This window comes from Mirounga leonina, unplaced genomic scaffold, assembly GCF_011800145.1.
Source record: "Mirounga leonina isolate KUSES-001 unplaced genomic scaffold, KU_Mleo_1.0 Mir_493, whole genome shotgun sequence".
Classification (NCBI taxonomy): Eukaryota; Metazoa; Chordata; class Mammalia; order Carnivora; family Phocidae; genus Mirounga; species Mirounga leonina.
Genome location: NW_023270780.1, coordinates 1,741,152 through 1,763,587, shown reverse-complemented (window position 1 = coordinate 1,763,587; position 22,436 = coordinate 1,741,152). Strand labels below are relative to the sequence as shown.

Sequence of the window (22,436 nt, the reverse complement as noted above, 5' to 3'; positions counted from 1 at the left end):
TGCTCCCGCGTTTACTCGGGTTTCTTTCCAACCTCTCCTTATATGGTGTGGCTCCAGAGCAGGCTGGGGATTGGCTGCTGTGCTTGGGAGACTGGGAGCTTGGAAGAAAGGAGGAAGAGAACTGTACCGAGCAGGGGCTGGGAGTGAGAAGGGGAGGGGGCTGGAGCCGAGCTTCGAGCTTCGAGGGCCGTGGAATGGGGCTGGGCCCCCCGCTTGCCTGTGAGGTGTAGAAATGGGAGAGATTTGGGGGCATGGTTTTGGTAGAATATACCGGTGACAGAGGGGCTGGGAGCTAGGGTCAGAGTTGCAGGCTCAGCAGGGCATGCTCTCCGAAGGCTGGAGCAGGACTTAGAGAAACTTGTGGGGTTCTCCGCTTTTCTTCTCACCCTAAACAGCTCTGCGAAATAGCATGCGCAGGAACCCATCAGCTCTTCAGGTCAACACCGCAGACATTTTCCTCCTGCCCCCCAGACCGCTACTTCACAAGCGAGTGCGGGGGAACAGGCAAAGTTGAGGAAAAGGTCACTGAAATATGCAATGGCATTTAGTTCTTCACCCGGCTCCACTCCTTACCCCGTTTCAACTCTGCGTCCTGGATTCCCCCATCTCCCCAGCCTAGGGCCTCCCAAAAGAGTCTCCCTTTTGGAGTTCCTTTGTGTAAGAAAGGAATATAGCACAACTGATGGGAGAGGGAAGGCGAGGAAGAAAAAACACACATCCTGAAGCAGGTCCACTGGCAACTGTGTAATAAGCGAGTGGGCTCACAGCCCCCTGCCCAATCTACCCATTCACCCCAGAACCCAGCAACTGGGAGGGAGTGGAGGCAATATGGCAGGTGAAGAAATTGGGCTGATGGAATGCGGGGAGAGAGGTCTGGGCGAGGGGAAGCTGGGCTCCCGGTGCTCTTGTCCTCCCGTCCGCCCACCTTCAGGGTCCCAGGGGCAAGGCTGGCTTGGTGCTGACCCCCGCGGCTCCGGAGGACAGGCGATCTGGCGCCCCCCGCGCCCCCCATCTCCAGCCGTAGCCCCGTCCCTGGCGCTGCGTGTCCTTGAAGAAAGGGCGCGGGCACTGCGCGGCGCGTGCGGGCTCAGTGCGCTCTCGCACCACAACTAAGTGGCCGCGATCAACCGCGGGCCGGAGGCCTCCTAGCCCGCGCTGTCCCCAGCCCAGCGCGTCGTTCTCCTGGTCACAGCCGCCGCAGGCGTTTGCTGAGTGTCCGCGGCAGGCATTTCCCTCGGGCCCCTTCGCCCGCCCGCCCAACAGGAACTCTCCGTGCTGCGGATGAGAAAACGGACAGTCGGAAAGCTCGTGCCTTGGGGCCTCATAAGGAAAATGTCGGAATCTGAACCCAGATCTGTCTGGTTCCAAAGCTGAGCTCGTTTCGCTCCCCTGTGGCCTGGGCCTTAGTTCCGCGCCCAGAGGCCCCCCATCTTTCTTTTCTGCTCCCCTCACCTGTCCTTCTCCTTCCAGTGCCTCCCTGTGTCCTCTAGCCCCCCTGGCAGCCACAGGGAATTGGCACCTTGGGACAGACATGTTCTTCCGGCTTTTGTCTTTTTCTTCATTATGTAGGAGCAACCAGGAAGAAAAAGAAGAGGGAAAGTGCCGGTAAAATAAAATTAATACGAAGGTAGGGACTTCTACAAGGAAATATTTTAACCTTGATTTTCATGATTGGACAACAGGTGGGTCTACTGAGCATGTGAGTTTAGGAGAGCGAGGCCTGTCGGGAGGATGGCAAGTCTGCGGACCCAGATTTCTTCACCTGCTGCCTCAGGAGACCCTGGGCAGGACATTCAGGTGGCACTCTGGTGTCGTCTCCCTCACTCAAGTAGGATACATATTCGTCCGGGAAGAGACTTGTTTAGAGAACTACAGGCTAGATCTGGGGAAAACCTGCAGGATGCATGGTGCAAGAACCTCTCTTCCATGGAGACATCTCCCATCGTGCTTACTTGGGATGTGCAAGTAACATCAGAGCAGAAGATTGGGAACGGAAGGGTCTGCGCTCCCCCCAAGGGATTTTCCTTTTCTCCCTCCTACCGCATCTTCCTGAATGTCACATTGGGGCAGCCTCACCACCAGCACCAACAGGCCTCTGTCCCCACGTTCTCCCCTCTCACCCCCAAGAAGAGCGCTAGGTCTTGATTCTTGGAAGCAAGAGATCTAGGGAAGAGGGTCAAGGGGCTAGCTAGGGGTGCATAAACTTCCAAGTGGCTTCTAACCCCTTTAGTTGATTCGTGAGGCTCTCTGTCCCCTTCCTGTCAAAACCCACTCAGCTCTTGCCTTCACAACCCTTCTCTGGCCCCTGTCACTGTTGCTAATCTGATCTTAGTAACTTCAGAGGGAAGAAGCAAACAAAACAGAATGAGTGTGTGAGATCCACCGTTGACAAGAATGCAAGGGAGCCTGGCCAGGAGGGCGGTGGCGTGAGCACAGAGATGTTTTGCTGAAGTTGGGGCCTGATGAGTGTTGGAAGAGAGGTTTGAGGAAGGAGAGGGAGAGGCTACAGGAAACCTAGCTTGGCCAAAAGAGGAACCTGGCCACACGTTTGGTTTTCCCCTCAATCCTGCCCAGCTTGCATTGCAAATCAGTTTCGTTCTTAGTGCGGTTCTTCTGTGGGGTCAGCCGCCCCTAGTTCCCCTGCCCTGGGCCCCCCCTCCCCCCCACCACCGAAGGACCACACCATTCCAACTGTCCAGCACTGGATCTTCGCGTCGGTGTTGGGAAAGGTAGGGAAATGAAGGGAAGACACACGGCGAACAAGATAGCCAGGCAGCTCAGTCTCATTAAAGGGTATGAGCAAGAAGCTGGTGTGTCTGGTGGGACCCCACAAATCCTACTCAGGGCAGGGACAGATGTCACTTCTGTGTGCGCAGTTGGCAGTGGCTTCCCTATCCCCAGGGCTAGAGCTGGACAGCTGAAATTTCACCCTCAGATTGGAAACCTGGAATGGGATGGAAGCGAAAAAGCCTCCCCCGCGAACTTGGCTTATGCATGTCCTTGGGAGCAGCAGAACGTTCCCTGCCGTGTCTGAGGGGTGGTGTGTGTAAATGGCCAGACTATGCCTTTATCCCCCCCTCTCTTCGTCTAGGTGAGAGCTTCTTAATACCGCTGTCGGGGTCACCTCCTCAAATCTGAGGCAACTGAGGTGCCAGAGAAACAGCCACGGATAAGGAAGGAAACGGGGGTGGGGGGAAGGTTGGGCAGCAGCAAGAGCAACGAGTTTGTGGGGTTTTTTTTTCCCTTTTTTTGACTGAGGTAAATAAAAAAGCTTTGTCCTGCAACACTTGGAGATAAGAGTCCGTGTACCCCACCCCCCAATTCCAGCCGCTGTCCCCCTCGTTCACATCAGGCTCTTCCGGTACTGACTGTGCTGAGTGGCTGCTCTGAGGTGGGAGTCGGGGCTCTGCAGGTCCATCTGTCTATACAGGTCCCTCAGCTCCCTGACTTCCTGCAGCACCCTCTTTGCTTGGCTCCAATTCGACGACGCCTCTCCCAGCAGCCGCTCTGTCTCCAGCAGCCGCTGCTCTGACTCAGAGTCAGGAGGAGACCCCGGGGGGTCCTTGGCCTTTCGCTTCCCATCTCCCAGTCCCTGAACCTCGGTCAGCAGCTCCTGAGTCTTCTCCAGTTTCCTGGCGACCAGGTCCTGGATCCGGGACAGCTGCCCCGGGTGGGGTGGAGCGAGGCCTGGGGGGTCCCCGGCCCGCAGCTGGAGGGTGCAGGCCGGGGCAGCGTCCCGCTGAGACAGGATCTCCTCCAAGGAGGCACAGCGGCCTTTCTCTGCGGGGCTCAGCTTCTTGGGGGCCTGGGGCGTGTAGGTGGCCCCCTTGTCTGGCTTTTCCCAAGCCCGGGGGAGGCCGCTGGCTCGGTCTGAGGAGGGCTGGATGCGGTCTGAGTCTGCTCTCCGCCGGCTGCCGGCCAGGTGGGCCACAGACTTGTCCAGGTCCACGCGAAAGTTCTCGGCGCAAGAGGCTGGTTCCTCCGGGGAAGGGTCTTCCTCCTGGATCAGGTCCAAAGTCAGCATCCCATCCGAGGTAGAGGTGGAAGCCTAGGGAAGGAGAGGGTGGGGGTGAAGGGGGGAACTGCCATCAGTAGGTGGTTCAGGAGTGACTGTCTGTCGGAAAGACAGAGGCAAACTGGCCATTTCCCTCCTCCATCCTGACTGAGCCCTTTGACTTTCTTACTGTTTCTTATTCCTTTGATAGTGATTGGAACTTTTCTCTTATTGTTCTGTGATTTAAAGTAACTTCTCCTGCTCGTGTCCCATACTCCCCATTTTACTATAAACTTCCTGCAGAGTGCCTTTTTTTCTCCGTCTCGGGGACTCTAAGCATCAAATCGGGTTTGACACCCACAGGATGTTCCGCATGGCACAGCTGCTGTCCTTTTCCATCTGTGTCCTCTGAACCCTATGCCCCAACCGCCTCTGCCCTTTAGAGCTCAGAACCCCGCGCCTTAAAGTAAAACTTGTTCTAGTTCCAGAACACTACAAGAATACAAAACAATACAGGTGCTATTCGGCACCTCCTGTATATCGATATATATGTTGTTTCAGTCATTCATTCCTCACAGCAGCCCTTCAAGGTAGGCATGGCGCCTGCCCCCTTTCCTGCTGAAGACCAGCGGCCTCAGGGAGGGAGTCGAGAGAGAGTAAACTGCAAAGCCAGGTTACAACCTGGTTCTGTCTGACTCCAAAGCCTGTATTCTTTCTACTATACCTGACTGCCTCTCTCTCTCGAGACCGAGAGCTCGGACAGTGAGAGGAACCAGCACTCCGTGTGTTGCGGGGGCTCACGGTGATCCTTCCTCCTGGAAGTGACTGCAGGGCCTGATGCCACCGCTGTGCGGTTCATTTCTACTCCGTGGGACAGCACTCACCTCTTCTATGTTCGCTTTCCTTGTGGGTGGATCTCATTTTCCACCAAGAATGATACATTTATTGAGGGCAAGGACTTCTGAACTCATAGTAGGTGCTAAGTAAGTATTTCTGATTTGGAGGAATCAGGCAGGGGGACGGGGTGCAGGCACCTCCTGAGCCTTTGACCTTGGTACCACAAATGCCTCTGGTGGGCTGAATACTCTTGTCTGAGACGGGCCCACATGGAGTTGGCCCTTCAGCAAGTTTTACTTTCTTACAATCTTACGTACCACGGCCATCAGGTGTCCCCGAGTTGGGGGGCGGCGGGAGTGTTGGATTTTTGCCCTGTCTCGAGTGGGGTGTGCGAGATAGCTGTCCTCCTCAACGGTGACCTGAAGAGATGCACTGTGAGTCATGGGCGCTCTTCAGAGACTGAACCAGCCCAGCATCCCCTGTGGCCTGAACATGCCTGGACTGGGAGATAAACCCACCCCGTTGACTGGTTCTGAGAAAATCCAAGGGCAAGGCCTTTACTGCACGTGCGGGGGCTACAAGGCTGGCCCCAGGCACCACAAAGAATGCAAAGAGGAGTTGGTGGAAAGACTCAGAAGGTGGGACAGTGGGGTTTTCAAAGGGAGCTAAAGAAGTACAGCTCGTGGATGGTAGCAAGTTAAGTGGGGTGCACCCCCAAACCTCCCCCTTTACATGAGTCATGGGTACTGCCTCTGCCCTGGTGCTCCTCCCCTCCACCTGAGCCCCCCTGACCTCATCCAAGATGCGGTTCTTGGCTCGGGTGATAGCAGAGTTGAGGGCATTGATCCATGATTCCTTCTCTTCTGGACTCACGGCCAGGAAGATCAGGTTGGGAGCCTGTGAGGGGAAGATTCTTGGTTCAGCCAGCGTTTTAGGGTTGGTGCCTCACTAGGAAGGGTGAAGAAATAAGGAATTATCATCTCATTCTCTTAGACCCAGCTCCTAGAAGGAGAGAGATTCTGCTTCCAGAGTCATCCACAACCTAAGGAAACCAGCCTCTAGTCCTAGAAGATGCCACAGCTTAGAGGTTGTTTGAGAAATGACCAAGGAAGAGCTAGGAAGGGTGATGGATATTACTACGTCATTGGAGATAATTACAGGAGGTTTGATAGATAATAAAGGACAGGTACTAAAATAAAGATCTTTAATGTCTGAGTAAACAGAAAGTGACAGGAACTTCCCTGAGTCCCCTCAGACAAGAGAAATTAGATTCAGAACTTCACCTATCAGGGTACAGGGAAAAGTGATTTTCTTCCAAGACTGTATGATATATGTGTGCCTGTGTGTGTGAGAGAGAGACAGAGAGAAAGAGAGAGAGAGCTGATCTCTGTGATTGGATAGTTTAAAGGCTGGCTCGCCTGGAGGGGAGGCAATGGCCACAATATTCTCAGGTTAAATAACAGAAGCTGGCAGGAGGGCAAGTGCGGGGCCTCTGGGCCCAGAGTTTGGGGAGAACCTGAAGGGCAAAGGTGTCCTCTGCCCCCGACATGCAAGCGGCCTCGGTTCCAGGGGCCCAGGAGGCAGGAGAGACATACCGTGTTGCCGGGCTGTTTGGAGTGGGCAAGAGTAAACTTGCTATGATTTTTCTTGCTCCTGCTCTTGGATTTCCGGAGCTCTTCACACTTTTCATAGTCACTCAGGTCAAACACCTCTTGAATATTTTTCTCATCTTTTACCTAGGGGAGGGTTAGAGGTGAGGTGCTGAGGAGAAGATGACTTCATGCCTTCCCCCAGACTGTTAATTTAGGCCGGTTCTGGGAAGCAGGATGAGCCTAAGGAGAGGGGAGGGAGGACAGGGTAGGAGAGCTGTCTGACCCAAGGCCCACACAGGCCTGAGCGTGGGCATGGTCCTGGGGCACCCCTCAAGCCCCGACTCCTCAGGTGGGTTTCCATGTAAGCCCCTTATCCCCTTATCCACACTCTCTTCGGCTCAGCTCCTGTTTCCGGAGCCCCAGGATGTCTCTCTTCACCATGACCCCCGTTATGTCCTTCAAAAGACACGGCTTATGTGGCGGCTAATAGGTTAATCTTATCATCCCGAAGAAAGACAGACCTGGGTGGCTGTTGATCATCCAGAGGGAGGAGATAAAAGCGGAGTCAGCATCAGGGATGTCTCCAGGCAAATGCTACCTCTGGTCTCTCCCATCTTATTAAATGTTTACACTGTCGCTTTATTTTATTTTTTTAAAAAAGATTTTATTTATTTGTCAGAGAGAGAGAACACAAGCAGGGGGAGTGGCAGAGGGAGAGGGAGAGGCAGGCATTCGGGGCTCGATCCCAGGACCCTGGGATCATGACCTGAGCCGAAGACAGACGCTTAACTGACTCTCTACACTGTCGCTTTTTTTTTTTTTTAAAGGTTTTATTATTTTTTTTAAGTAATCTCTACACCCAACATGGGGCTCAAACTCAGAACCCCAAGATCCAGAGTCACAGGCTCCACTGACTGAGCCAGCCAGGCTTTCTTACCTGACTCCCTCCTCAAATATATATTATTCTAAAGAGAGTCATCGGCCTCCTTCATTTCGGGAGCTCCAGCACCATAGAAACAGCAGTGCCCTGTGCTGAGTTTGCTCAGACAAGCTGAAAGATACACCTATAGTTCCTGCCCTACTCCTGCCCTCCGAGCTCCTGAGACCACCCGGCCTGGCCCTTGCAGGCTTCGAGAGCCATTTAAGTCATCCACCTCTCCCTAGACAAAGATGCACTTACACTGTCCCTGGGAGGACATTTCAGACTTGTATTCTGCTACTTCTCTCCATGGTTCCAGTTTTGAGAGCTGGTTCTCCTTTGTGTCTAAACTGAGCCCTTCCTGCTCGTGCTGTCTCTCTTGCACCCTACCCTTTGCAGCGTTAGCCAGCATTTGGCCCTTCACCCTCCTGCCAAACGTCTCATCAGACCACAGTTCTCTCTCCATCCTCTGACCCCAACCAGCCTTTGTGGAGGGCCACAAAACAAATTCCAGTAATACTTCTGCCGAGGTCTCGTGGAAACCTCTCCGTTGTTTCTCCTCTCCACTAAGGTGTTCCCCACAGGCCTGGGACTCTGAAGCTGTGGCTCATGGACTGTTCTGGCTTACAAGAGGAGAGGGACTTAGTCGCCGGCCCAGACGAGCAGCCTGTGATTAGAAAGCCCTTTCGCCCTCTACCATTTGAGCCTGGGCTCAGAAGACCCTGGGAACGAGAGATGAAGAGCGCCAGTGCCTGTCTTGTCAAAACTAAACAAACAGATAAAAGTAGTCTCCGGTCTCCCTTGGAAGACACCCACCCTCCCTGACTGGAACTGTTTCTCAAGCGCGAACTAGGAACTGTGTGCTCGCAGGTGACTTCATCTATTCCCCTGGTTCTCAGCAGCCTTGAGGTGGGGGAGTGAGTCTCTCTTCCACTGCCCAGCCCATCTCTGGTCTTGCATCTGCCTGTCCTTCGGACTCGCCGCTGGGGCCAGGGGGCTGACACAGAGGCGGAGGGCTCATCACACAGCCTCGCCGGGGTCAATGGCTGCTCATACATCTGCCTGTTTGTGTTGGCCCGGCGTGCCTCCCCCACGGCTTTCCCCTTCCAGGGCTCCCCGGCTTGGGGCTGGTAAGTGACCAGAGGCCTGGGAGGCTTGTGGATGGGAGCGGAAAAGGTGTTGGCAAGGGGTGTCTGAGAACAATTCCCGGAAATGTGGGGCAGGGAGGGAGGATGACGCATCAGCCCTCCTGTCCTTCTTCCTCAGGCTTGAGACTATCAGCAGCCGCCAGGACTCTTAGAGAGGAAAGTGCTGGGTGTGTGTATGGAGCCAGGGGAGGAGAGTTACTTGTTCTGTTTTCCTTTCAGGAAGGGAAGGGAAGGGAGAAGGGAAGGGAAGGGAGGGGGGTATTCTGCCTCAGACACGCTGACAAGGAGCTCCAGGAAGGAGACAGTGACAGAGGTTAGGCCTCGAGAGGGCAGTGGTAGGAGAAAGGGCAAGACAAATGGCAGGACGAGTAGATTCCAGTCCCACGGAAGATGGACAGCTCCGAGACCCTTGTCCCAAAGTCTCATTTATAACTACCCATCTTCCAAAGCTAGCCCTTCCTTTCCCCTGGGCCCACAGAAAGGGATTTTCCCTTACCAAAAAAGATGCCCTGAACCCAATTTCCTCTACCAGGAGATCTCCTAAGATCTAGTTTCTGTTCCTATACATCAACCCCATGATCATAGGGTGCCCTTTGACTGAGAATGAGGAAAATGATTAGTAACAACAAATACAGAAGGATTGCTTTGATGGAGGTGGTGATGGGAGACCCTGCCTTTATGAGGAGAGGTAACAAAAAAAGACCTGAAAATTCGAGGGGAGAGGGTTAGGGATATTCTTGCGTTAACACATAAATTACAAACATTATACTTTGCATTTAAAAAAAAAATCTTGAATCTATTAGCTCTGGAGCTTGTGGGAAGTGGACAGAATAGAGCCCAGAGTCTTCTGTCAGCTTCACCCTTAGCCCAGGCCTGCCGTAGCATGGAAACGAGCTCCAAAGAAGAGGAGTAACAGTAGGCTTGTCCCCACTTCTCCTGCGCCCTTCTCAGCAGGGGACAGCGGGCCCCATAACCAGTCAGATGCTCCTGACTCACAGGACACCAAGCCTTGGAGGCTGAGGTCATTCGAGCCTTCCCCCTGTCTCTGTACTCCTTCATCCACAAACAGGGAGCAAGCACGCTCTTTCGCTCCCAGACTCTTTTCTTTGGACAAATACAAACAAGAAAAGATGTCTTGTTCCTTCTACCCTTCCACTGTTCTCATGGTTCCCCTCTGACGTGTGGGAAGTTCTCCCTGATTGCTCACCAGAGTTTCCTGCCATTATGAAGTTCGGGGAAGACAGGAGATACCCTTTGACACTTGCTTATTATTATTATTTTTTAAACTGGAAAGCCAGCAAACCATGGAAAAACCTTCTGTAGGATTCGGGATTGGGTAGAGGTGGCCCTTAAGAAGAAATCCTGCTGTCAAAGTCTTCTCCCACCGCCCTCCATCATAAGTTCCCAGCCTGGTGTAAATAGTCAGGTCGAAACACCCAGAAGAGGGATGGCTCGGGCCCGGGCACAGCTCAGCTCTCCCCTACTTGCCTAGGTACACGTTCTGTTCAGATGAATACTTTCTCTAGGACTGCGCATGTGTCTGTTTCAATACCATAAAAGGATTTATTTACCTAAATATAGTCTACTGCAGAAAGCAGAAGAGGTTAGAACTCCGGGTGGACTTCCCAGTTAGGCTGGGGGGGGGGGGTACAGGATTGGGGGAGAAAGGGCCACCCAACCAGGGGAGCACAGGACAGTGTCCTAGCCTAATGCGGACACAGTCTCAGAAGTAGGGGACTGGAATGACTTCCAACTCAGGGAAAGCAATGTCAGTTTCTCAGGTGTTACTGATCTCAAGAAATAGAGATAAAAGGGAGAAGAGTGTGGGTTCGGTGATCTGGGCTCAGGTTCTGAATGCCGACTGTGGTTTTCATTTTAACTACCCAGGGACGGACAGGGGTTCCTGACTCGATTTGTCTCCTTTCTGATACAACTGGGGGAAGTTATGAAGAGGGTGGAGAATGAGTTCCTTGCTGCTTCTTTTTTTAATGGAGTGGGAAGCATACAGGTTAGGAACGTTGGCTTCAACAGAAATAACTGCCACTCATAGATACTCTGCCTGAGGTCATATGAGACTGACCCAGGGTTGTGTACGTGTTTTCTGTGACTGGGGCAGCTGCAGCTGTGATATGACCCGCATATGCCCCCCTGCTAGAGACAGGACCGAGGAGGTCCGCTGGCTGGGGGCAGGGGCACAGGAAGGGGTGAAGAAGAAGCTGAGCAGAGTTTTTCAGCAGCCGTGGCAAAGGAAAAAAAAAAAAAAAGCCTACCTCCAGCTAGCTGCCAGGATAGGGTAGGGGGCAGCAGGGGACACTTAGAACTTTTGGGACACCTTGGGAGGGGGGGTCGTCGTCGTTGTCAGAAAGGTGTTTGCCAAGGAAAATCATTAAGTAAAATGCACGCTCGACTTGGAATTCTAACTCGGGTCTTCTGGAGAAAGGGTGACCTTTCTCTGCAGATCTGACAGGGGTAGAGACCCACCGAATTGCTGAACTTGCTTTTGGAACAAAATGGGGGGGGGTGAGGGAAGCGGGAGGCGGAGGTATGTGTGGAGGGACAAAACGGGGAATGTGAGGACGCAGGGACAGCGGAGGCAGAGGGCACCTACCTCCTTCTCAGAGATGTACAGCTGGTCCCCCTTCAGCACCACATAACGGTTTTTCCAAATCTCCCTGAAAATCCCTTTCCCGCAGAATTTCCGGACCCAGCCGACCTTCTCAGGCGGTGCGGACGGCTGGTTGCCATCCTGAAGCCCCTGCCCCAGGGCAAGAGCAGAACCCTCCGGTTAGGTGGCTATCGCCCTCTCCTCGTCTCATTCCGGCCCTCACGACCCCCTCGGCTCCCCTCTCGCCGGCTTTCCCGTGACCGCCCCCACCCCCCCGAGGCTGGACTCAGGGCGCCCCGCGTTCGCGCCCCACTCCTCGGAAGGTCTTCACTCCGGGCAACTCTCGCCCCCACCGCTGCCCTCCCGCTTCCCCCACATGAACAACTCCAAGTGCGAGAGGAAGGGGCCGGGGCCCGGCCTGGGCGGAGGGTGGCCTCCGGCGGGCCGCCAGGTCCCCCGCCCCCTCCCGCAGCCTCGGTCCCCGCCGCGCCGGGATTAACGGCATTTTATTTTATTTCTCATTGTCTCGGGGCCGCTGCAGCGCGCACGCCGGCGGCGGCCGGCCGCCCGGGGGCGGGGGCGCCGGGGGCGGGCGCGAAGTGAGCCCAGTCCAAGCCCCCGGCCCAAGTCCGCACACAAAAGCCCCCCCGCGGCGGCGCCGGGGCCGCGGGGCCGGGGTCCTCGGAGCGGCCGGCGGCGGGCGGGCGCACTCACCCTCTTGGTGGAATTGTTCTTCTTCATCATTCCGGGCGGGCGCGGGCGCGGGCGCGGGCGCGGGGGAAGGGGCCGGCTGGCGGAGCTGCCCCCGGCGCCGCCGCCGCCGCTCCTCCCTCCCTCTCCCGGACTCTCCCCTTCTTTGTAGCTCCGGTTACACTAAAGGCCGGCCTCCCTCGCACTCGCACACACACGCACGCCCGCTCCCCGCCCCTCGGCGCCCTCCATCCCGGCGCCCACGCGGCCCGGGCCCCCGCGCGCCCCCGCCGCCCGCTCCCCGGCCCGGCGCGCTGTGGGCGGCCCGGCCCGCGCCCCGCGGTTCCATCCGCCGGCCCGCTGACGTTGCGAGTTCAGAATAAAGGGCGAATCGCGGAGCCGGAGATGGTGCGCTCCCCCACCCCCCTCCTTTGTTTCCGACTCGCTGAGGGTGAGGAAGACAGACCCAAACCCAGCCCGAGAGCGGCCCCCGGGGCGGGGGACGGGGCGGGGGGTGGTCCGCGGGACCCGCGCTCGCACCTGCGGCCGGAGCCGGGGGTGGAGCCCGAGACACCGACCCGCCGGACCTGCCCAGACAGCCCGCGGAGGCGGCTGGAACGGATGATGGAGAGAGGTTTAGGAAGACCGAGATAACCTAGATCGAGATCGTCTCCCTCCCAACGCAAAAACAAAAACAAGAGCGGGAGGTGGGAGGGCGCCCGCCTTACCGAGAACCGGCATCTGGAATTCACACTCCCTGGGTGGTAGAGATAGTGGCCTGGGTAGGTCAGGTGCTGGGGAAAAGTTTTATGTTCCCGGAGGACGGGGGTATTGGTGTGTAGGGGCACGCGGGGGGAGTGGAGTTCATAGTAATCCACATTGCTGCCAGTTTACCAAGCCTCAGGCCTTCTTTGAGCCTCCTGAGTATGAAGTGGATATACGTATGAGCTCCATTGCACATAGAGAAAAGTGAGACTCAGGATGGCCGAGGGCTATGCAGACACACACGCTAAGTACTGGCAGGAGTAGATTTCTCTGTCTCCAAAGCCATTGTTCAGAGTACCATGTGGCTTTGGATACAAGCTCCAGGTGAGGCTTAAACTTCCTATTACCTGGGTATATCTTCCTGCTGCACTGACCTGGAAACATCCATCCGAGTCCAGTGGAGGGAAGGGCTCCATGCCCAGAGGATGCCCTGACTGGGGGAAACCTCTGCTGATGCCTCCCACACCAGATCTGCTTCAGAGCTTACAGAACAACATCTTCGTAACTTCATTTTTTTCCAATACAGATTTAAGGGGAGGTGGGGAGTCAGAAAACCCAGGTTTGGGTACTAGTTTCATCATCACGACTTTGTGGCCTTTGGTCAAGTCACTGAATTTCTTTCTTCTTCTTCTTTTTTAAATTTAAATTTTAGATTTTATTTATTTGAGAGAGAGAGATAGGAGCAGAGGGAGAGGGACAAGCAGACTCCACACTGAGCTCAGAGCCCCAGGCGGGGCTCCATCTTACAACCCTGAAATCGTGACCTGAGCAGAAACTCAGCTTAACCCACTGAGCCACTCAGGCGCCCCAAGTCACTGAATTTCGTTAGAACTCTGTTCCTCAACATATTAAACGGTGAGGGATGAGCTGCCAATTCCATCAACAAGGAAAGTTAGAGGGATATAGGAGATCACCTGTCGAAGTCCTATGAAAATCTACAAGTATTGTCCTCTAGGGCTAATTATTGAACAATAATAAGCTAACAAACACATTGCCTGGCATATGGTAGACATGCAATAACCAAAAAATGAATACAAATCCCTGGCACACAAGAGCCGGGAAAAGGAAGAACTCTTTTTTTTCTGGAGATGTCTCAAGATAAAAGAAAGTATTGACCGGGGTGCCTGGGTGGCTCAGTCGTTAAGCGTCTGCCTTCGGCTCAGGTCATGATCCCGGGGTCCTGGGATCGAAACTCGCATCAGGCTCCCCGCTCAGTGGGAAGCCTGCTTCTCCCTCTCCCACTCCCGCTGCTTGTGTTCCCTCTCTCGCTGTGTCTCTCTCTGTCAAATAAATAAAATCTTAAAAAAAAAAAAAAAGTATTGACCAATTTTGTGGTTTCAGGAATGGGGTGGTCTTGGCTTTTTCTGGCATCTGTCAGATGAAGGAGGGGCTTTTCTCTTTTCCCAGCCGACAGGAGGTCCCCTGTCCTCCTAATCCAACAATATTCCTCTTAACCTCTTTCCATTTAGCACAGTAATTAATTCCTCTATTTTAGACTGATGCAGAAATTTATCGTTTCAAAATGCTCTCAGATATAATTTCTTTAAATCTTTAGTGCCACCTTGTGAGGTATATGGAATAAATATTATTCCCATTTGGAAAATGAGTAAACTGCATGGCAACTCAGTCGACTTGGCCATATTTACAAAGTTATTGGCTAAATGGATTAGAATCCAGGTGTTCTGACTCCAGTCTACTGTTTAGGCTTTGTGTACACACACACACACACACACACCCTCCTCTCCCCTTCCACCATCTCTACTTCTCACTCTCTGTTTAAAAAGTGCTTTAAAAAGAATGAGAAAATCCAGGATGTCTTCATAAATAAGGAGGCAAAATGTCCCAGTGTACTGGTGAGGAAAAAGTAGCAGCCATGCTCTTTTGAGGGCTTGCTGGCCAGGCAGATGAGAGCAGTTTGGATTCACAGTTTAAATAGATTCTGGCTTATGGGAGACAAGAGATTCATTTGCCCCATCTTCTTCCTTTCTCCTCCGTTCAAAAGTCAACAAACACTTGAGTGTCTGCTGTATGCAAGGTAGTGGGGTCCTTGTGCTGGAGCTTTGTGGAACATCAGGCAGAGGGACTGCTAAAAAATCAAAACCCTCCAAAGTAATTTTCAGATTCCAGAACAGATGCATGTGGGCTGGAGAACCTTTCCTATTTGCTCCGTAAGATGTTACATAAATCTCTGGGTTTCTCTCTCACTAACCTGCACTGCTGCACTGTCTCGTCTTACTGTCCTGCCCCTACCTGCCCTCACTTTGCCTCCCGGGGTCCTGTTACTCACACCTCTTTCCCTGGGCCATACTCCTCCCGGGCCTATTCCTCAGCTCACTTCTTTCTCACCAGGTGAACATCATGGCACCTGAATCGGGATTTTGGATTTAGGACTATTTCCAAATACCAATTCCTAAGTGAGAAATCTGAGTGAGAATTTATGGGTGCTTTTACACATTGTCATAGCACTGTCTCCTCACTGGGCTTGACACCATCGTACACACAAACCACAAAGATGACTCAAGCCAATGTCTCTCTTTGCTGGAGAAGATACTGGGAGGACTTGTGATGGGGTTACCTCCCTACTAGCATCACCGTGGGTAAGACACACCTGCCAGCAACTTTACTCTTCAATGGACTGTTTTAAAAGCCACTCCAAGCAAGGGAGGAAGAAAGGAGCGATCAGCGATAAGGATTGTGAGTTGCTGCTTGCAAGTTTACCGTGCAAAAACTGCTGTCCAAACAGTTGGTTAGCTAAAAACAGTGCCTCGGCTTTGTCGAGTAAATGGGACATTTGACTAGGGCATTTCAATCTGTGGAAGAGAGGTCATTAAAAGCACATGAGACTTCAAGGAAAATGCTGTTTTTAAATTCTTTTTTTTTTTTTAAGGTTTTATTTATTTATTTGAGAGAGAGAATGAGAGACAGAGCATGAGAGGGAAGAGGGTCAGAGGGAGAAGCAGACCCCCCGCTGAGCAGGGAGCCCGATGTGGGACTCGAGGATCATGACCTTAGCCGAAGGCAGTCGCTTAACCAACTGAGCCACCCAGGTGCCCGGAAAATGCTGTTTTTAAAGGGTAAAGATAAAGAGCCACGGATAATGTAATCAGTTCTGTAAATCTTAAGTAAAAATGTAAGTCTTTGGGGCATCTGGATGGCTCAGTTGGTTAAGCATTGGACTCTTGACCTTGGCTCAGGTCATGATCTCAGGTCATGAAATCGTGCCCGAGTTGGGCTCTGCGCTGGCTGTGCAGCCTGCTTGGGATTCTCTCCGTCTCCCTCTGCCCCTCCCCAGCAACTCACATGCGTGCATGCCCGGGTTCTCTGTCTCTAAAAAAATACTTAAAAAATTATTTAAAATGTATGTAAGTCTTTGATCCTTAATAAAGAAATGCCAACTTCTGGCATCAAACATCCTGAGGGTAAGGCTCACTTTTTAGATTTCTTGGTATTGTTAGTTGAGTAGGCACAATGGAAGCAGGCAAATAATAGGAGGAATGATATAAGAAAAGTCTCTGTTCCTTTTTGTCCTTTTTTATTTATTTAATTATTTTTTAAAAGATTTTATTTATTTATTTGACAGAGAGAGAGATAGCGAGAGCAGGAACACAAGCAGGGGGAGTGGGAGAGGGAGAAGCAGGCTTCCCGCCGAGCAGGGAGCCCGACGTGGGACTCGATCCCAGGACCCTGGGACCATGACCTGAGCCGAAGGCAGACGCTTAACGACTGAGCTACCCAGGCGCCCCCTTTTTAAAAAAAGATTTATTTTAGAGAGAGTGAGTGAGGGAGGGTGCGTGTGGGGGGAGGGGCAGAGGGAGAGGCAGAGAATCTCAAGCGGACTCCCCGATGAGCAGGGAGCCCAAGGCAGGGCTCGATGCCTCCACCCTGAGATCATGACCTGAGCTGAAATCAAGAGTTGGTTGCTTAACCGACGAGCCACCCAGGCACCCCGAAAAGTCTCTGTTCTTATTATTCTTATTCCAAAGAGTTATCTTGCCAAGAGGAAGGGAAGCACAGGTAATCCTGGTTGGAGGGAGGTTTCTGTTTATTTGAAAAAACTATGTAATTCATAAAATGCTGCAATTAAAATAATGTGTCCCCAAGTGAAGGCAGTCTCACTTTTTTATTATAAAAAAGGGAAAAATTTGTAAAAATATACCTAAAAATGACCCACAAAAAAAAAAAAAAAGGAAAGGAATTTAGATCTTAGCTCTTAGCTGAAATATGGACACAGCCTTAGGGCTTCACATGAGTATGAGTTAAAGAGACAATGGAGATAAGGGAGAGGGAATGGGGAAAAGGGAGATGGATAGAATGACCTTTATTTTTTCCCTTATTTCTTGAGCTGCTGATTAGTGCAGTGGAAGGGTTGACAGGAATCCGATCTTTCTGTATAGTGATTTTGTATCCCCAGGTTGGAGACAGGAATCAATCTTATTGTCTATTATTAGTGTTTGCAATGTTCTAAGTGCTTTATATGTATTATCAAATTCTTATAATCCTATGAGGATGGTACTTTATTACTCTCATTTTTTCAAAAGATTTATTTATTTTAGAGACAGAGTGGGCAAGCGGGGAGAGGGGCAGAGGGAGAGGGATGGAGAGAGAGTGGGAGAGAGAGAAGCCGACTCCCCACTGAGCACGGAGCCCAATTCAGGGCTCAATCTCACGACCCTGAGATCGTGACCTAAGCTAAAATCAAGAGTTGGCTGCTTACCTGACTGAGCCACCCAGGTGCCCCTATTACTCTTATTTTACAGATGAGGACACTGAGCCACAAGGAGACTAAATAGCATTCCCAAAGCCTGATAACTGTGACAGACTGGAACTTAGGCTATCTGAGGCTAGAGAATATTTTATGTTCAACATAAAAAGAAGGTTAAAAAATATCTAAAGGACTTACAGAGAACCAGGGCAGGACTGTGTTGTGGTGTTTTTGCTATGATTCAAGGATGCCATAACTTCCTGGCATTAGTGACATCACCACTTTCCACTGCTTTCAAGAGAATCGAAATTGACACCAGGATTTATCATTTGCCTTGACATACTTTAAATATCCTTTGGATAGAAGCAATGCCTTCTCTATGTTTGGTGTAAAGCCAATTCATGCCTCGTCTCATGAATTCCCATAAATAGTTATTAACCCCAAAGAAATAAAACTTGTATCTTTTCACAAAATGGATTTTTATTGTAGTCATCCATGGTTTCTCAGTGCCACAAAAAACTGCAATGTAGGAACAATTTTTGGATGGTTCTTTACAGAAACATGATGAGTTTTCAAAAAATGAGGTGTGCAGGAATGTGGTTAATGAAAAGTAAAAGAGGTCAAGAGAAGAGAGGATGTGTAGCGTGTGCATCAGATGATTACTTTTTAAACTCCTCTGAGCTCTGATAACCCTTTTCTTAAGTAAGATCCCAACAGAATTCATCAGAAACTGAAGTGATTGTGCTGTCAAATACAAGGAATACATCTGTTTATTTAATACGAAACCATGAGAAAAGTGGGTTGGGATGGGCATAGACTTATTCTCAACTCATCACTGGGAGTCTTGGTGTCTGTGCCGACAGTTCAGGAATTAGCAGGCTACTTGGAGATGGGTTATAACGACAAGCACAAAACCCAAGGCTCTTCTCCAACACCTCTGGCCAGCGCGGAAGGCCTGCAGAGAGCCTAGAGGGGAAGTCGCGCCATTCTCTTCACCTCGCCATCACCATTTCATCTTCTGCTTGCTGACCTCGATGGAACTTGAGAGCTCTCCCTGCTTCGGCTGTGCAGTCCAGAAGCCAGAACTTCCTCTAGGAAACTGAGCAGTAGATTTGAGGTTACTCAAAGGAAAAAAAAAAGCATCTCCAAAAACAGAGTATCTCGCCCATGACATGTAACTGGCTAAAGGATAGCATGATTAGTATGCAAGGAGTACTGGTCTGCTATTTGGGTGCAGAAGAGGAGCATCAGTTGAACGCTCAAACATCCGGACTAGAAGGAGCGCCCCTTAGTGCTCTTCCCCAGGGTTCTCACTAACTTGGAAGATCTGTTAAGACTGAGTTTCCAATTTGAAATTTCTAGTTAGGAACCCAGTTTTTTTTTTTTTTTAATTTTATCTATCTATCTATCTATCTATCTATCTATCTATCTATCTATCTATCTAGAAGAGAGAGCACAAGTGGCGAGAGGAGTAGAAAAGGAGGTGGAGGGAGGGGGAAAAATCTCAAGCAGACTCCATGCTGAGTGTGGATCCTGATGTGGGGCTGGATCTCATGACCCTGAGATCATGACCTGAGCTGAAATCAAGAGTCTGACGCTTAACTGACTGAGTCCCCCAGGTGCCCCGGAACCCAGAATTTTTAAGGGCAAGGCTACCGTATTAATTGAGAGCCGTGTTACATCAGCACCTCTTATTTGACTCTTAAAATGGCCTCAGAACATGGACTGTGCCTCTAGTCTCCTCTGTAGCTAGGGGACTCTGCAAAGTGGCACCAGAGTTGATTTTCTAAAACACAGATGATATCCTATTGCATACTTTCACCTCATCAGCTTTAAAACCTTTCTTTTTAATACCCATCACCAGGCTAACCCATCCCCCCACCCCCCTCCCCTCTAGAACCCTCAGTTTGTTTCTCAGAGTCCATAGTCTCTCATGGTTCATCTCCCCCTCCGATTTCCCCCCCTTCATTTTTCCCTTCCGACACATATTGAAGGGAGCACTGGGTGTTATACGCAAACAATGAATCATGGAACACTACAACGAAAACTAATGATGTAATGTATGGTGATTAACATAACATAATAAAATAAAATTAAAAAAATAAAAACTTTCTTTGCTTACAGAACAATGTACAGATTAAAATTCAAGGCCCTTGGGTGCCTGGGTGGCTCAGTTGCTTAAGCGACTGCCTTCGGCTCAGGTCATGATCCTGGAGTCCCTGGATCGAGTCCCGCATCGGGCTCCCTGCTCGGTGGGGAGTCAGCTTCTCCCTCTGACCCTCCCCCCTCTCATGTGCTCTCTCTCTCATTCTCTCTCAAATAAATAAATAAAATCTTAAAAAATAAATAAATAAAATAAAATTCAAGGCCCTTCATAATGTATCCTCATAATAACTAATACTTGTATTTATTTTGCTCTGAGGACTGTTTTAAGCCACATATGTATGTGTATATGTATGTGTGAAGTAGATGCTATTATTCTCATTTGAGAGATGACGAAACCAAGCTATAGAGGTGAAGTGACTTGCCAAGTTCACCACAGCCAATAAGTGGCTTAGCTGGGATTCAAACCCAGGCCCTGGAACCTGCGCCCTTGGGCCCCACGCACAGTGCCGCTTGTCCGCCCAGCAGCGTCCAGCCATTTGCTCTCCCCTAAACACCTCCTGAGCTTTCCTACCTGTATGCTGTGCTCTTCTGTCCTGTGTCTGAAAGGACAGACAGCCCTTCTTTGTCTGATGAAATCCTTTTTCTCCTTTAAGGCTGACGATTAAAAGTCACCTTTTCTGTGAAGCCTTCTCAAACGTCTTCAGGCTGCATGGATCCCTCCCATCGCTATAACCCTCACTGTTCTACTGCTGTTTGGGCTCCGTGTTGGTCTTCACCAGGTACCCTCTCTATTATTGCCGCCACACTAGACGGTGAGCTGCTCAGCGCGGGTCTAGGCCTTCTTCAGCTTGGATCTGCAGGGCTTAGCACATAGGCTGATATCTAGTAGGGACCCACTAATGGTGTACTGAATAAATGAGCTCATCAAGATAGCTCCGCATGGGGGTGCCTGGGTGGTGCGGTCGGTTAAGCATCCAACTCTTGGTTTCGACTCAGGTCATGATCTCGCGGTCGTGGGATCGAGCCCCGAGCTGGGCTCTGCGCTCAGCTTGGAGTCTGTTTCAAATTCTCTCTCCCTCTCCCTCCTGCTCACTCTTGCTCTCTCTCAAATAAATAAAGTCTTAAAAAAAAAAGATAAAATAGCTACACGTTGGCAAGAGAGCCTTCGCTATGATACAGGCGTTTGGGGGCAGCATGGTAAGTGTGCCGCAGTCACTCTCAGGAGCCAGATCTGTAGGGAGGGTTAGAGGGGTGACCAGGTACCTTATCATTGCCATCGTTTTGCAGTTTTAGACTGGCAGATTCTGGACTTGGAGGATTTAAATTCCAAACTCCTTTGCAAAAGAAAAAAAATGATGTAGAGGGAAAGGAGTAGAAGCTAAATTTCTTTATTCCCCTACTGAAATCCAGGCACCTCTGTCTGGCCTGGGCTTTTGGCCAGTTGGACTGGAGACACTTGGAGGGCAGAAAACAAGTGTCAGGGAATGAGGCAGCATTGCTTTTTTGAAAGATAACACAAGAAGTCTTTGATCAGTGACTTATAGTAAGAATGAAACAAATGTGCTGGGAAACCCTACAGGAATTTATCAGGTGATCTTTGCTTCGCTTCAGACTCTGCAACCAGTGCAAAGGAAAGAAGTAACTTAACTGAAATTATACTTCAAGATCCTCCTCTGTGTATCAACAAGACCCCACATTCTTGACTGCAAAGAGAAAATACTATTTATATTTGCCAAGTCTAATTTTGTTTCCTAGGGCCATTGTGACTTTCTAAAAGTATCTATTTGAGGACTTTGATGAGTCACAGCAGAATGCTTTCAAAATTATGGGCGATGAACATATTGGTATCTATACCCCAAATTTTGCATATGTTTAAAAACAACAACAACAAAATGATTTTTGTTTTCTAGCTTTTTTTTTTGCATATAGAGATTTATTTAATTTAAATTCAATTAGCTGACATATAGTACATCATTAGTTTTTGATATGGTGTTCATTGATTCATTAGTTGCATATAACAATCAGTGCTCATCAGATCACGTGCCCTCCTTAATGCCCACCACCCAGTTACCCCATCCCCCCATCCACCTCCCTTCCACAACCCTCAGTTTGTTTCCCACAGTCAAGAGTCTCTCACGGTTTGTCTCCCTCTCTGATTTCTTCCCATTCGATTTTCCCTCTCTTCCCCTATGATCCTCGGATCTAGCTTTGTTTTAAATCAATTTCACTTGAGAAGCAAACTCAAAAATTTCCTTCTCCTATGATATCATAATCTAATTCAATTCAGCTCAGTTCAATTTAACAAGTGTTTTACTGAGCATTCATTATCAAGCAGGCACTGAGCTAGTTGTACAAAGGAACACTTGTTATGATTCCTACCTTTAAGGGACTCTTAGAGACAGATACACAATCACAACTCAATGTGAGACAACATATAAACAAAGATGGTACCAGGAGCTAACGGAGGGGATTAATGCTACTGCTTGTCTTGGTTTGTGCTGTCATCATTCACAACTTCATGGAGAGAAGCCAGGTGGGCAGAGAAAAAGCCCTGATTTTATTTTATTAATTTATTTACTTAGAGGTGGGGAGAGGCAGAGGGAAAGGGAGAGAATCTTAAGCAGGTGCCCAACATGGAGCCTGATGTGGGCCTCGATCTCACAACCCTGAAATCATGATCTGAGCCAAAATCAAGAGTCCACCGCTGCACCAACTGAGCCACCCAGGCACCCCAAGAGACCTGATTTTAAAAAGTCAACCCCAAGGGTCACCTGGGGGGCTCAGTTGGTGAAGCGTCTGACTCATGATTTTGGCTCAGGTCATGATTGCATGGGTCCTGAGACTGATCCTGGTCTGGCTCTGCGCTCAGTGGGGGTGTCTGTTTGAGATTCTCTCCCCCTCTCTCCCAACTTGCGCCCATATGCGCACGCACTCTCTCAAATATATAAATAAATCTTAAAAAAAAAAAGTCAACCTCAAAAACTCTTGTATCATGCATTGGAAAAAGAGTTTCTTCACTTTTTAGTCTTTGGTAAGGAACTGGAGACTAACACTCAAAGGATTTTAGATTGTAATTAC

At 50.5% G+C, this 22,436-nt stretch overlaps 2 protein-coding genes across 4 annotated transcripts in view; both read right to left on the bottom strand.

The window, feature by feature from the left end:
- Positions 1 to 3,219: 3,219 nt before the first annotated feature.
- On the bottom strand, positions 3,220 to 12,008 carry PLEKHO1 (pleckstrin homology domain containing O1). 2 transcript variants are annotated; one of them, XM_034989912.1, is made up of 6 exons: positions 11,810 to 12,008; positions 11,099 to 11,245; positions 6,427 to 6,567; positions 5,624 to 5,728; positions 5,149 to 5,250; positions 3,220 to 4,048 (listed from the first exon to the last, which is right to left on the bottom strand). In XM_034989912.1, exons 1-6 carry the CDS (start codon positions 11,837 to 11,839, stop codon positions 3,344 to 3,346), a joined length of 1,230 nt encoding a protein of 409 aa, XP_034845803.1. In that variant the 5' UTR covers positions 11,840 to 12,008; the 3' UTR covers positions 3,220 to 3,343. The 2 variants fall into 2 exon arrangements, with proteins under 2 accessions (XP_034845803.1, XP_034845804.1); XM_034989913.1 differs by lacking the exons at positions 6,427 to 6,567; positions 11,099 to 11,245; positions 11,810 to 12,008 and having other exon boundaries at positions 5,149 to 5,332; positions 5,624 to 6,402.
- Positions 12,009 to 17,714: 5,706 nt separating this feature from the next.
- The window catches only part of VPS45 (vacuolar protein sorting 45 homolog), a 67,704-nt gene continuing 62,982 nt past the window's right edge, over positions 17,715 to 22,436 (bottom strand). For both annotated transcript variants that reach the window (XM_034989910.1, XM_034989911.1), the window contains one exon: positions 17,715 to 18,351. In XM_034989910.1, coding sequence (XP_034845801.1) covers positions 18,264 to 18,351 — 88 coding nt within the window. In that variant the 3' untranslated portion in view covers positions 17,715 to 18,263. The remainder of the gene's footprint in view (positions 18,352 to 22,436) is intronic.

Excerpts from the sequence above, each read along its gene's own strand:
- PLEKHO1 (XM_034989912.1), bottom strand. The coding sequence starts at position 11,839 with ATGATGAAGAAGAACAATTCCACCAAGAGG. Across the intron at positions 11,246-11,809 it reads AGAACAATTCCACCAAGAGG|GGGCTTCAGGATGGCAACCA; the intron begins GTGAGTGCGCCC and ends GCCCTGGGGCAG. Across the intron at positions 5,729-6,426 it reads CCAAACAGCCCGGCAACACG|GCTCCCAACCTGATCTTCCT; the intron begins GTATGTCTCTCC and ends TTCCCCTCACAG.